Raw genomic sequence first — 12,635 nt, forward strand, 5'->3', positions numbered from 1 at the left:
TGAGGAGCTTCATGGTTGATGGTCATTTGTATACTCTGCCACTGCAGCAAGCTTTTCTCTGAAGTCTCTCCGCTGGGGTCTTCCTTCTGTTTGCCCCCCGACTCTCTGCCTTACCTAATATCACTCTCTGCCCTTGCTGGCTCCTTTTCATTCTTCTTTGTACCTCAGTGAGTTTGGAAGTTCATAAATTTCCCTATGTTATTAATTGTGTAGCTCCATTTTTTTTGTTGAAACAAGTGTGTCCAACCAAGTAATGACAGTAAGTCTTCCACTCAGGGTGGATTCAGCCCTTTCTGCAACCTCTACAACCAAGGAGTCCCTACAGATCCATCTGGCTGTGCTTCTCAGGAGAAGCTGTTCTGTAGGACTCAAAATAAGGACTCTTTATCAACCTGGTGAATGACCAATAGCCAGGACGTTGCTCCATGCCATTGCGTAGAATCCACGAGTTCCACCAAGGACGTGTTCCTTTCACTAGCAGCTCCTCAGTCCTCTGCTGAATTCTCCATGTCTCCTGTTCCTCACTCTCAACTTTTTTTTCATAATCTTGGAGCAGATAGCTTAAAGTTCCATATTAGATATTCTGTTTTTTAAATTCCTTGGCTGCTTCTGCCACAGGACATTTTTCACAGGCAAACTCTCTTCCTTGGTTGCCTGCCTTCTGCTGCCCTGCGGCTATGCCCTGGGCTATACTGCCTCTTCCTTTTGCAGTTTTATGCCCCCCTTCCCTTCCTCCCTCCCTCTCCAGAGCTAACTCTCCACAGCCAGCTATTTCTTGCTCTGAGGAATTACAAGGCCAGATATGAAGGTGTCATTTTTAATGAAATGTCCCAGTGCTCTGAGTCATGGTAGATTCTCCCTCCCAGAGAGGTGAGAATAAAGCTCTGTTCTGTTTTGGGAGACAACGCCACCTACTGCCCACTGAGAGACAGCTACCAAACGCACAGCTGAAGGACCCTTTCTGTTTCCTCTTCTGGGCTGGGTGGCAGATAATCCAGGTAAGAATAATTTAGAAAGTATTTTGAATTAGAGATGGTGATGAGACATTCAAGGATGCACAGGAATTTAAACTCAGTAAGGACATCAAGACCATAGGTGAAGATCTGGATGGAACTGGGGCTCTGGGAGGTTATAGGACCTGCTTAAGGTTAACAGCTGCAAATTGGCAAAGTGGAGATCTGAATCTTGTCCATCTGCTTTCGAAGTCCACGTAGCTCTACCTCATTTTCTAGGAGGGAGTGGATCTCCTTTAATGAATGGTTGGAGAGGTGAAAGGAAACCCAGGAACCAGCGGAGATGAGAATTTCGAGGAAGGGACTGCTGATGATCTCATGCCTCAGAGTCATCAGTTTGGATGTGGGCTGAGAAAACATCACTGGGATTTGAGTTTAGGGTTTAGTTGGAGACTTTTGAAAGAGTGACTTAAGATGCCTAGCAATGGGCTAGGCATCAGAGGGTAAGCAAAACGGGAAGACATAGCCTCACCTCTCACATAGCTAAGCATGAACCAAAGTAAGGGAAGTCGACAGAAATGTAACAGTAATCAATTAAGAGGTGGTTCAGGAAAGGGAAAGGTGCTTATAGACCTGAAAGCCCCTCTGACACCTCTGTGCAAATTAGATGGACCCTCCCCTTCCTCAGTGCCAACACTGCCCTGTGCCAAGGTCCATGGCTTGGTAAGTAGACTGTGGGCTGGGTCTCAGCCCCGACTCACCACCTCTCCAGGCTGCTCTTGTACAGTGAACAACCTGCCCAACTGTAAGTGGAGGCCCTGGAAAGAGGAAGATTGAGTAGTTAGGAAGGTTTCATGCAGGAAACTGGGACATGAGCTGGGCTTAAACTGATGTGAAGAGTTTAGAGCAGCTGCAAGAAGAGGTAGGAGGGCTTCTCTGCCAGGGGGTGTCAGAGCAGAAGCAGGAGAGAAGCAATGAAAGAGAAGGAAAAGATGCAAATCACCCAATTCCTGGCTCCAAAATTTTAAAATAGATGAAATTAGGTAAGGTCACTCATTCAAAAAATTATCAAGCATCTGCTATATGCAAGGAGCTATGCTGAACGGGCTGTGAAGCAGGGGAGTAATAATAACTCCTAATAATTGTGCACTGGTTTGTAATATATAAAGCACATCTATTCCAAGATATGACATTTGATCCGCTTTCCTGGGAAGGAGGCCCAGGTTGTGGCTGTCCCAGAACATGAAGCTCCAACTCTCAGAATCAGGACCATAATCCAGGTCTTTTGGGTAATCCAGAATTCCTTTCAATGTAGCCACTGATTCTACCTCTTCTTTAAATTTAAGTAATTATTTAAATAGATGATACCCTTACTTGGTTCCAAATTTAAAAGTTACAATGGGAACATAGATGACAGTCCCCACCTCCCCACTCCTGTTCTTCATTCATCCAGACATCTAATTTCAGTGCCATTTTAATTTGAATTTTCTTCCAATAGTTTGCATTTTCATATGAGAGAGATTGAGTGTCTTTTCATATGGCTAGAGACACTGTTTTTTCCTCTGACGTGTCTGTTCATTTTCTCTGCCAAGTTTCATACTTGGTAGCTAATAACCTTTTTTTAATTTGTAAACACTCTTTATACATTAGAGAAATTAGCCCTTTGATATTGATGGTAGTTGTAAACATGTTTTCTTTATACATTTTCATTTGTCATTTGTCTCTTGACATTGCTTCCGTAATTTTTTCCCTGCCATGCAGATCTTTTAAAACATAGTTGTGTTTATGTCTATTCTTTTATGATGTCTATGTTTGAACCATTTTTAAGTTAGTGTTAACTTAAAGACAGTAGGTCCCTGCCTTCAAGGTGCTCGGTAAGGCAGCAGGAAAACCAAGAAAAGTACCTAAAAGACTACGATAGAAATTACCATATGGTCAGTACTGCAAGGTGGTACAAATGGCTATTTCTTCATCTGCTGACCCAAAATCCAATTACCAATCTATCTATCCATTCACCTGTTCATTTATTAAGGCTTTACTGAACTCCTTCCAAGGACAATAAAATGCGTGAAAAGATGACATTTTGTGGTGATGAAGCACGTGGGCAAGGATGACAGACATCCGGGTCCAAATCCCAACTCCCTGTTTACCCCTCTGCTGCCTTGGGCATGTTACTTAATCTCTCTACATCTTTGTTTCTCATATTTTCTCATGAGATATAGCAAACGTGGTATGTGGAAGGGTCGAGGAATAGAGACTGATGGGCAGATGTGGTAGTAAGACACTTAGGGAGACAGCTGTCAGACGAGTCCAACGCCTCTATCTGTGATTTCAGGTGGTGAGGTCTGTTCTGACAAGGACCAGCGAATGGTCACCGGGGTGGGCAGCAAAAATAAAGGTCATTGGATGTGAGCAAATCAAGTTGCTGAAGGACCTAAGTGTTGATGGTCATCCACATAGTCCTTGAAATCACCCAGGAGGATGGCAGGACGTGGGGTAGGGAAGAGCCTGCGAGCCTTGATGAATTGTCCTCAATGACTCATCCTCAGTGAATCAAGGGAGATGGCTCCGTGGAGGACAGCACGGAACAGCAAGAACGTGGATGACCAGAGATCTACAAACAGATATTTTTATCTGACTCTTGGTAATCAAGCTCAGGAGGTGGTGGTACAGAGTGAGGAAGGTGCCCACCTCACCCCTGACTCTGAGACTCAAGGGAGCTCTCTCCCTTGAGAAGAAAGCCAAGGAACTGTGACTTTGGAGAAAGTGACTTTTTATTAACAGCACCACAGCTGACAGTGGACAAGTGGGATTAAGGAAAGATACTATGGAGTGAGAGCTGAACAAGAATGTTGGACCTTTCAAAGCCTGAGCAGGCAGCTGTCATTAGTGTTACCCACTGCAGACTCCCCCAGTGTCAGTGCTAAGACCAGCCTGACTAGAGGGAAATTGGAAGAAAGTAGGGTGGGCAGTTGGTGTTCTGGCATGATGAGCAGATGCCATGGTCCTGTGACACCTCTATCCAGAAGTACTGGCATCTCGGGGTCTGGGAAGTCTCCAGTCTGTGCGCTGACTCTCACTTCATATCATATTTACATCAGAGGCACCAAGACTTTCCTCCCCCCCCCCCGTGCGCAAACAAGCCACACCTTTCACCAACCAAAGTCCATCTCGCCTTCAAGCTACCCTAGATTGGTCACGCAGCCATGGAGAGGTTGGGCCTCTTCACCTTTCCTCCCATTTTACTAACACGTGAGTGTATATAATCAGCAGAGTTTAAAAAGAACCATTCACCTGCTGACCATCTCTCCAGATCTGGAGCCTGAGAAAATAACCTGAGGTCATAGCAGGAGAAGTTGAGGTAGGATCCCAAGAGAGCTTCTCTGAAGGAGGACTAGGCAAGAGGCTTGGGGATGAGGAAAGAGAAGTAAATGCCCAGTGTTTAAGGGAAGAGAGGACAGGGAGAATTTCCTCCTTTGGGTCATCTTTGGAGATGATTTGAAAGGCAGGGAAAGGGTACGTTGAAATATTACACAGCTCTCTGGTCTGCTCTGTGTCCAGGTCTCTTTCTCTTTCCCTTTCATTGTAGAATTTGTACAACCCTGAAAAGGATGCTGGTTGGGAGAATGAACAGCCGACAGAGATGCTGTTGGAAATGGTTGGGTAGTGGATGATAGCAGTAGTCACATTCTTAGAGTGTGACTGTGCGCCTTCAAGCATCACAGGGTGGGAGAGGACACCCCATTTCCTGCCAGATTCTCTCAATTGAGGGCAAATCGGAGAAGACTTTCAAGTTTTTGATGCCCTGGTTTCTAACCAGGACACTCTGGCCTTTTAATTTTGAGCTGTAAAAATATTCACAGAAAGCTCTGAAGAGGGAAATAGAATTGGTTTTTGAATCACCTGCTTCCTCCAGGTGTATGAAAAATAAAGAATGATGTCTAGTAAAGACAAGGAAACTAGAGGGCACATGTCAAAGCTGATGATTTATTTCTGAAACTCGTGCAGCATGGTGGTTTCTGTGGTCCGTGCTACGGCTCCATTGATGGAGAGTGGGCCGTTGACTGAAGTTGGAGAGCTGAGTCGTGTCCTCTAAGCTGCTCCAGGGCTGCCTCCTTCCAGCAGGGCCACCTTCTCTGGACTGTCTACTGTGGCAGGACTTCCAAAGCACCAGTGGGGAAGGAGGCCCTATAGGCAGGCGGCTGGTAGTGTAGAGTGGAGCCCATGGTCCCTTTGCGCCAGGACATCCGGGAAGAGGGCATCTGCCCCATCTGCCAAGAGTGCCTGAAGGAGGCGGTGAGCACTGACTGCGGACACCTCTTCTGTCGAGTGTGCCTGGCACGGCACCTGGAGGAGACCTCGGCCTCCGGAGTCCGCAGCTGTCCCCTCTGCCGAAAGCCCTGTTCCGAGGGGGTCCTGGGGGCTGGCTACACCTGCCGCAGACACCAGAAGAAGGTGTGCTGGTTCTGTGAGGAGAGCAGACATCTTCTGTGTATGGAATGCCGGGTGTCCCCTGAACACAAGTCTCACTGTGAACTGGCCATTAAAAATGCCATCAGCCACTACAAGGTAAGGGGTGGGGGGGTCATCACAGCCAACCACTGCCACCACCTCCCTGAGTTACTCCTTACTCCCTGTCCAGTACTCCTGGCATATCCTAGAGGCTCGGTAACTGACACTTTTCTTCGTCTCTTCAGCTTCATCCTATTTTGGACCCTTGTCTTTGCTTTTCTGTGTTTATTTTGCTACGGATGTTAAAGTTTCAATGCACGTGTCTAAGAGGGGATTCTGACACTGTGATGTCAGATTCTCAGGAAGCATGAGCTCCTCTCACTTCGCTCATCTGTAGAAGGAAGGAGTGGGACTAGATAATGCAAAACTCTTTCAGTTCTAAAATTATATGGTTCCCCTGGTTGTTTGTACTAGAAAACTGGCTAGAAATGTAATCAGGTTTTACATATGTTAAACACATAGGTTGAAACTTGGAAATTAGTACATGATTCTCTCTTTCTCTTCCCTCTTCCTTTGTCTTTTCTTTCCTTCCTTCCTTTCTATAGTGATTACTTTATCTTATTTTATTTTTTTATCATAAAAGTGGTACATTCAAACAACAGGTATAAAATGAAAACTAATAATCTTCCTGATTTCCTCCATTCTCAGTCCTCAGAGGTAATCATTGTTAAATTTTGTGTATCATTCTTCTAGAAAATTGTGTGTGTGTGAATTTACTCTCTAACACACACACACAAAGTTTCTTTCTACTGTATTTTTCTGTAGCTCATTTTTAATATATAAAAATACATCTTGGACATTAATCTGTTTTCGCATCAGTACATACAGATCTTATGAATTCTTTTCAACAACTTCATAGTTTTGCATTATCTCCTCCAACCCCAGCCTCCACCTGTACATGTCCAGTGATGCGGGATTCTTCTTCTTTTCCTGAAGCACACATTTTAAGAGTTTTTAAGAGGAAATGAGGTAAAATGACAAAAATAAAAAATGTACCAATAAAGAGCCAACAACAACAAAACTACCCCCCACCCATTTTTTTCTGACCTGAGGTGAGAAGGATTTACTTAATGAAACACATACTCTCTGTGTTTTGTTTTGTTTGGTGGGGAAGTAATTAGATTTACTTATTAATTTTAATGGAGATACTGGGGGTTGAACCCAGGACCTCACACATGCTAGGCAGGCACTCTACCACTGACCTATACTCTCATCCCCTACCCTCTTCATTTAATAGCACGTTCTTATCTTTAGTCCACAAATCCCATCCCCCTTTTTTTCTGGTTTGTTCATTCCATTTAATCATCTTTCCTTCTTCTCCATGGGCAACCACTTAAAGTGTTCATTCTATTTTTATTTGTAGACAGTTTGGTAACGTACACATTGCTGCATTGGGTGCTTGTGTATTAACAAAATAACATCATAGGCCTCATTCTATTTCTTGTTTTTCCAACCTACCATGCTTTTTAAGATCCGTGCATGTCTTGTGGGTCACGTAGTCCATTGTTTCTGACAGCTGCATAGTAGTCCACAGCGGCACATGCCGCATTTTACTCATCCATCTCCCTGGGAGTGGACTTTACAAGACTCCAAGTCTCTGTTACCACAAACAACATTGTAGTGTGAACGTCCCCTTAGAACCTAAGTGAGGAATTTTCTAGGATTTTTACCCAGAAACAGGACGACTGGACCATAGTGGATAGCACACTTAGGTGACCAGGACCCTCTCCAGAATGGCTGCACCAGCGCACACCTCAGAGCCCACAGTGTGGTCCTCATATCCACATACATCCCCCACCCCCAGGCATTATCCAGCTGTCTAATTTTTATTAATCTGATGGGAGTCAAATAATATTTCATTGTTATGTTAATTTCCATTTTTCTAATCACTGGTGAGTTTGGGCATCAATTCATTCTCTCTTCTGTGAATTAATTGCTCATATTCTTTGCAAATTTTTCTCTTGGGTTCTTGTCTGTGTTGATTTCTGGGCTCTCCTTCTATGGTCTGTATATCAGTCTCTTGTTGGGTTTCAGACATGGCAGCTATTATCTCTAACCTGTCATTTCTCTGTTCATTTTGTCCATAGTGTTGTCATTGAAGAGAAATGTTTAATTTTGAGGCAATCAAATTAAATAATTATCATGATTTGTGTTTCGAGGATTTAGTTAAGACATCTTTCCCTACTCCGAGGTCACAAATATATTCTTTATTTTCGATTAACTTCATAGTTTTCCTTTCACACTTAGGTCTTTAATCCATCTGGAGTATACCTTCATACACGTTTCTAGGTGGGGATCTGGCTTTATGTTTCTCCATTGTTGTAGCCAGTTTTTTTTTTCTTTAATGGAGGTGCTGGGTAATGAACACAGGACTCGAGTGCTAAGTGCACACTCTCCCCCTGAGCTATACCTCCACCCACTGTAAGCCCATTTTCTCAACACTATCCCCCTACAGATTCTGTCCCTTTTATCACTGATCTGTGTACTACTTTTTCTTCTTATTTTATTTTATTTTCTTCCAGTTTCATTTATTTATTTATTTACTTTTTGTATTTTGATGAAGTAGCATATTTTATAGCAATTTGGAATGCTTTATTTTGTGGTTTCCTAGTGAGCTCATTGGGAAAGGTACATTTCTTTCTTTTTTGTGTGTGTGTATATATGTTTTTATTGAAGTCAGTTTACAATATTGTGTCAATTTCTGGTGTACAGCATAGTGCTTCATCATACATGAACACACATGTATTCGTTTTCATATTCTTTTTCACCACAAGTTACTACAAGATATTGAATATAGTTCCCTGTGCTATACAGTAGAAACTTGTCTTCCAATTTTACTGAGATATAATTAACATACAGTACTATATAAGTTTAAGGTGTGCAGTATAATGATTTGACTTACATGCATCATAATATGATCGCTACAATAAGTTTAGTGAACATCCATTATCTCATGTAGATACAAAAGTAAAGAAATAGAAAAAAAATTTTCCTTATGATAAGAACTCTTAAGATATTTATTCTCTTAACAACTTCCATATGTAACATACAGCAGTGTTAATTGTATTTATCGTGTTGTCCATTTCATCCCTAGTACTTATTCATCTAATAACTGGAAGATTGTGCATTTTGACTACCTTCATACAATTACCTCCCCCCCACTTCTGGTAGCCACAGATCTGATCTCTTTCTCTATGTTTGTTTGTTTGTTTGTTTGTTTTGAAAGTATAATTGACCCACAACACTTTGTTAGTTCCTGTTACACAACATAGTGATTCGATATTTCTATTCATTTCAAAACGATCACCAGGATAAGTCTAGTTACAGTGTGTCACTGTACAAGGATATCTCATAGTTATTGACTGTATTCTCCACACGTACATTCATACCTATGGCTCATGCATTTCAACTTTTTCTTCTTAAATTCTTTTGTAAACACAGATCTGTGCCTGAGCTCTCTCTTCTTTCATTTTCTATTTGTTCTTGCCCCAATACCACACCATTTTGTTATGATGGCTTTGTATGCCCTTTTATCTGGTTGAGCAAATACATTCTGTAACTAAGCTGACTAGAGATTCTAAGAAGAATGTTTTCAGACTCTTTTGCTGACACCCCCATCCTGCACCTTTCTTCCATTTTGATTACTTAAAGGCCTACGTTGATATCGGTATCAGCTTTGTTTATTTTTCCTTCCTACATAGTTTATCAAAAATCAGAAAGTGAATCTTTTACAAACTGAAATCATTCATTATGTCCTTAGCTTCTGGGACATAGTGATCCCTCCTGACACTGATTTAAGATTTAGAGAGATGTCCCATGCTTTCCTGGTCTATGGGTTTGCCTCCAACAGAGGATTCTTGTCCATCCCAGCCAGGATGGGGGAGTGGTATATGAGGCTTTGAGTCACCTCTGTAAGTCAGTTCTCTCTAGACTGGCTTCACTTGTTAATGGGAAGTAGTAAGAATTATCGGTGATCAGCACACAACTTTTAGATGTTGACAGAAAAATATCCTGAAGTCAAGTAGAAAAGGTTCTTTACTGTTATTTTTGTGTAGTTAAGACTTTTTAAAAAATTACCCATTGCTTTCCCCCATCGTTATCCATGAAATAAACTCTCGTGCTCCTTACCCCAAGCATGATGCCTGGAAGGCTACCTCTTTTCAGGCAGTATGTTACTCTAGCCTCATCTTGTGATCAGAACCCCTACCATCTGTCCCGAGGGCACCGCCCTCATCTCCAGTCTGACCAGCACGGGTGTCTGTCTCTCTAGGAACGACTCAATCGCAGGAGCAGGAAGCTCAGAAAGGACACCTGCGAACTCCAGCGGCTCAGGGCTCAGGAGGAGAAGAAACTGCAGGCTGTGCAGGTGGGGCTCAGAGTCCTGGGAAGGACTTCTGGTTCCGGCCATCTGTCTGTCTGGAGCAGTCTGCTGTCGGGGCAGGTCTTGGAGGCTGGAAACATGGGAGCTGGGCTCTCAGCCTCGGGGTTTGCTGGCTGAGTGATCTGGGGCAAGGCAAGCCCTCTGATCTTCACGTGGTTTATATGTTCACTGAAAGCCAGTCCTGCCCTACTTGGCTCACAGTGAGGATCAGAGGAGACAAGCAGCCCCACAACTGCAAGTTGCTACACAAACCAAAGTCTCCTTCTCATCTCTGACCAGCTATCTTCCTGCTGAGTGGGGTGTATGTAGGTGTGAGTGTGTGCGCGCTACCCACGTGTGACATGGGATCTGTGGATGTTCACAGGAGTGCAAGGTGGGGAGGGGAGGTGTCCCTGCCTTCAAGAGGAACACAGCTGCCTCTCCAATACCTGTGATGTGCAGAGGCAACACCATGAGGTGGGGAGGACTGAGGAATCAACATTCTCACTCAACATTCAGAGACTGAGGGTTGGGGAGCCATGTGACATTGACTCTTAGGGAGTCCGTTTTCTGTAGTTTCAGGTAGACTGTGGGACCCACAGGCTGGAGGCTGAGTTGGAGACCCAGCACCAAACCCGGAGACAGCTGGAGGCCCTCTCTCAGCAGCAGCCAGACCAGTTGGAGGATGTGCCAGCAGAGATGTCCAGAATCTTTGACATCTCCAGGGCAATAGTGCAACTCAGCAGGCTGGTCACTGATCTGGAGAGGATGGCCAGGAAACTGGATGCCAACCTGCTGAAGGTGCAGGCCCTAAGGCACTTCCCAAGGCCCTGGGCTCTCCCCAAACAGCTTACCTGTAGCATCCTTCTGAGAGGTGTAAGGAGAGGCTTCTCTGTGACATGTGGCAATGGCTTGTCCAAGTTGCAGCAGAGCAGGGTACACGGAAGGGGTGTTATTCCCTCTTGTTCTCAAGGTGACAGCCCAGAGGGACATCCACTAGTGGGTGGGAGAGGGGGAATTTGGAGGTGACAGGAACCTGAGAACTGATTGTGATTCTCACTCTCTTTCTCCTAGGACGCCAGTGACTTATTGAACAGGTATGAGCCATCCCATCTTCCTTCCCACGGGTGCTTATACACACAAACCCACCCAAACATAGACGTGTGCATGGGCTTTATCAAAGTCAAGGAGCGCCACTATTCCATTAACCTGCATCTTCATGCTACTTGGACAGTGGAAGGTCCAAAAGAATATACTGAATGATTTCTTTGTTTCTAGGAGCACACCAGAGCAATTAGAGGCTGTTTATCCCAACTTAGAGAAGAGACTTGACGAATCACTTGTTCAGCCATCCTCGGCAGATCTGACCTGTTCATCCCTGGGCCACCTCATCTCAGACTCACCTCAGCCTCCTGGCTTTCATTCTCCCAACCTGTCCAGCCTCCCATTGGGTCTACCTAGTGCGCCTTCAGTCCTGCCCTGTCCTGAGCATGATCCCCTCTCCTCATCCCCACAGTTGTGACCGGATGCCTGACCCTCTGACTCCTGGACAGTTTCACAGCCTATTTCCTGAACCAGGCTCCTGCCTGTGGCTCCCACTGCACAGGTCAGGATCCAAGATCTCCATTTTGCCTGTGAACTGATGGTAGCACCCATCTCTCACAATCTCGTATTAAACTAGGAGTCCCCAGGAACGTGGATGGCATGAGCTCACCAGTGGTGAGGCCACTCTGCCTATGGAGTGGGCATGTCTGTTGGAAGGAATGCTCCTTCTGAGCTCCTGTAGCACCTGTTGTCTGTACCACTCACCTGGCACTTACATTATTTTTATGGTGGGCAGACTCTACTGTGACCCCACCATGGTCCTCCCTTTTTGGTGTTCATGCCTTCATGTGATTCCATGACTTGCTTCTAATCAATGGAATATGGCAAAGGGGATGAGATGTCACTCCCATGATTAGGTTATGTTATATGGCAACGGGGATGGAATATCACTTCAGTGACCGTTACACTGGATGGGACTCCTCCTTGCTAACAGACTCACTCTTGAGACTCTCCTTGCTCTGCGGATGAAGTACGTGACCCTGTGGCCAGCAGGCAGCCTCTAGGAGCTGAGAGCAGTCTCCAGCTTTCAGCCAAGAAGCAGGGGCCCTCAGTCCTGCAGCTGCAAGAAAATTAATTCTGCCAACAGCCTAAGTGAATTTGGAAGGGGATTCTTCCCTAGTTGAGCCTCCAGATGAGAACCCAGCCCAGCTGATAACCTCGATGGCAGCCTTGTGAGACCCTAAGCAGAGAACACAAATTTCTGACCCACAGAAACTGTGAAGCAATAGATATCATAGAAACAATGATAGAATAAATGTGTATTGTTTTAAGATACTACATTTTATGGTAATTTTAATGGAGCAATGAGTAATACATTTTTATATTAATTACTTGTGCATCGCTTCTTTGGTTAAGGACAGTTCTCTGTCTTTGTGCCCCCAGGGTTTAGGAGAGTGACTAGCTCATAGTTGGTGTCCAGTGAAATTTATTAAGTGGATGCATGAGTGAATTAATAGAAAGTATAAGGGCCTTCTTGATTTTCCATGTTTAACGAAAAGAACTTCTAACTAGTCTCTATTGAGCCCTTACAGAAGTAGTCAATACTATACTAAGTACTGAAGGATATAAAGAATAAAACATGGCTATGAGGAGGGGCTGCATTGTGGTGGAAAGAGTAAAAACTCAAGAATCAGACTTGACTGGGAGAGACTCGGACAGAGGAGAGAGAGTGAGGCTGGCAAAGCCAGGGTTGGCTTCATGGGGGT

The 12,635-nt window shown here is 44.3% G+C and overlaps 1 protein-coding gene across 1 annotated transcript; it reads left to right on the top strand.

Annotated features, from left to right (window-relative positions):
* The first annotated feature begins 5,088 nt into the window (after window positions 1-5,088).
* TRIM40 (tripartite motif containing 40) lies at window positions 5,089-12,394 on the top strand. Its single transcript, XM_006195417.3, has 5 exons — window positions 5,089-5,522; window positions 9,736-9,831; window positions 10,402-10,626; window positions 10,900-10,922; window positions 11,104-12,394. The coding sequence occupies exons 1-5, from the start codon at window positions 5,178-5,180 to the stop codon at window positions 11,345-11,347; spliced, it is 933 nt and encodes a 310-aa protein (XP_006195479.2). The 5' UTR covers window positions 5,089-5,177; the 3' UTR covers window positions 11,348-12,394.
* The last annotated feature ends 241 nt before the right edge of the window (window positions 12,395-12,635 follow it).

This window comes from Camelus ferus, chromosome 20 (genome assembly GCF_009834535.1).
Source record: "Camelus ferus isolate YT-003-E chromosome 20, BCGSAC_Cfer_1.0, whole genome shotgun sequence".
Classification (NCBI taxonomy): domain Eukaryota; kingdom Metazoa; phylum Chordata; class Mammalia; order Artiodactyla; family Camelidae; genus Camelus; species Camelus ferus.

Bases quoted from the DNA above. Each gene is read 5' to 3' on its own strand.
- TRIM40 (XM_006195417.3), top strand. From the start codon at position 5,178: ATGGTCCCTTTGCGCCAGGACATCCGGGAAGAGGGCATCTGCCCCATC. The intron at 10,627-10,899 runs GTGCAGGCCCTA...TCTTTCTCCTAG, and splicing joins TGGATGCCAACCTGCTGAAG to GACGCCAGTGACTTATTGAA. The intron at 10,923-11,103 runs GTATGAGCCATC...CTTTGTTTCTAG, and splicing joins GCCAGTGACTTATTGAACAG to GAGCACACCAGAGCAATTAG.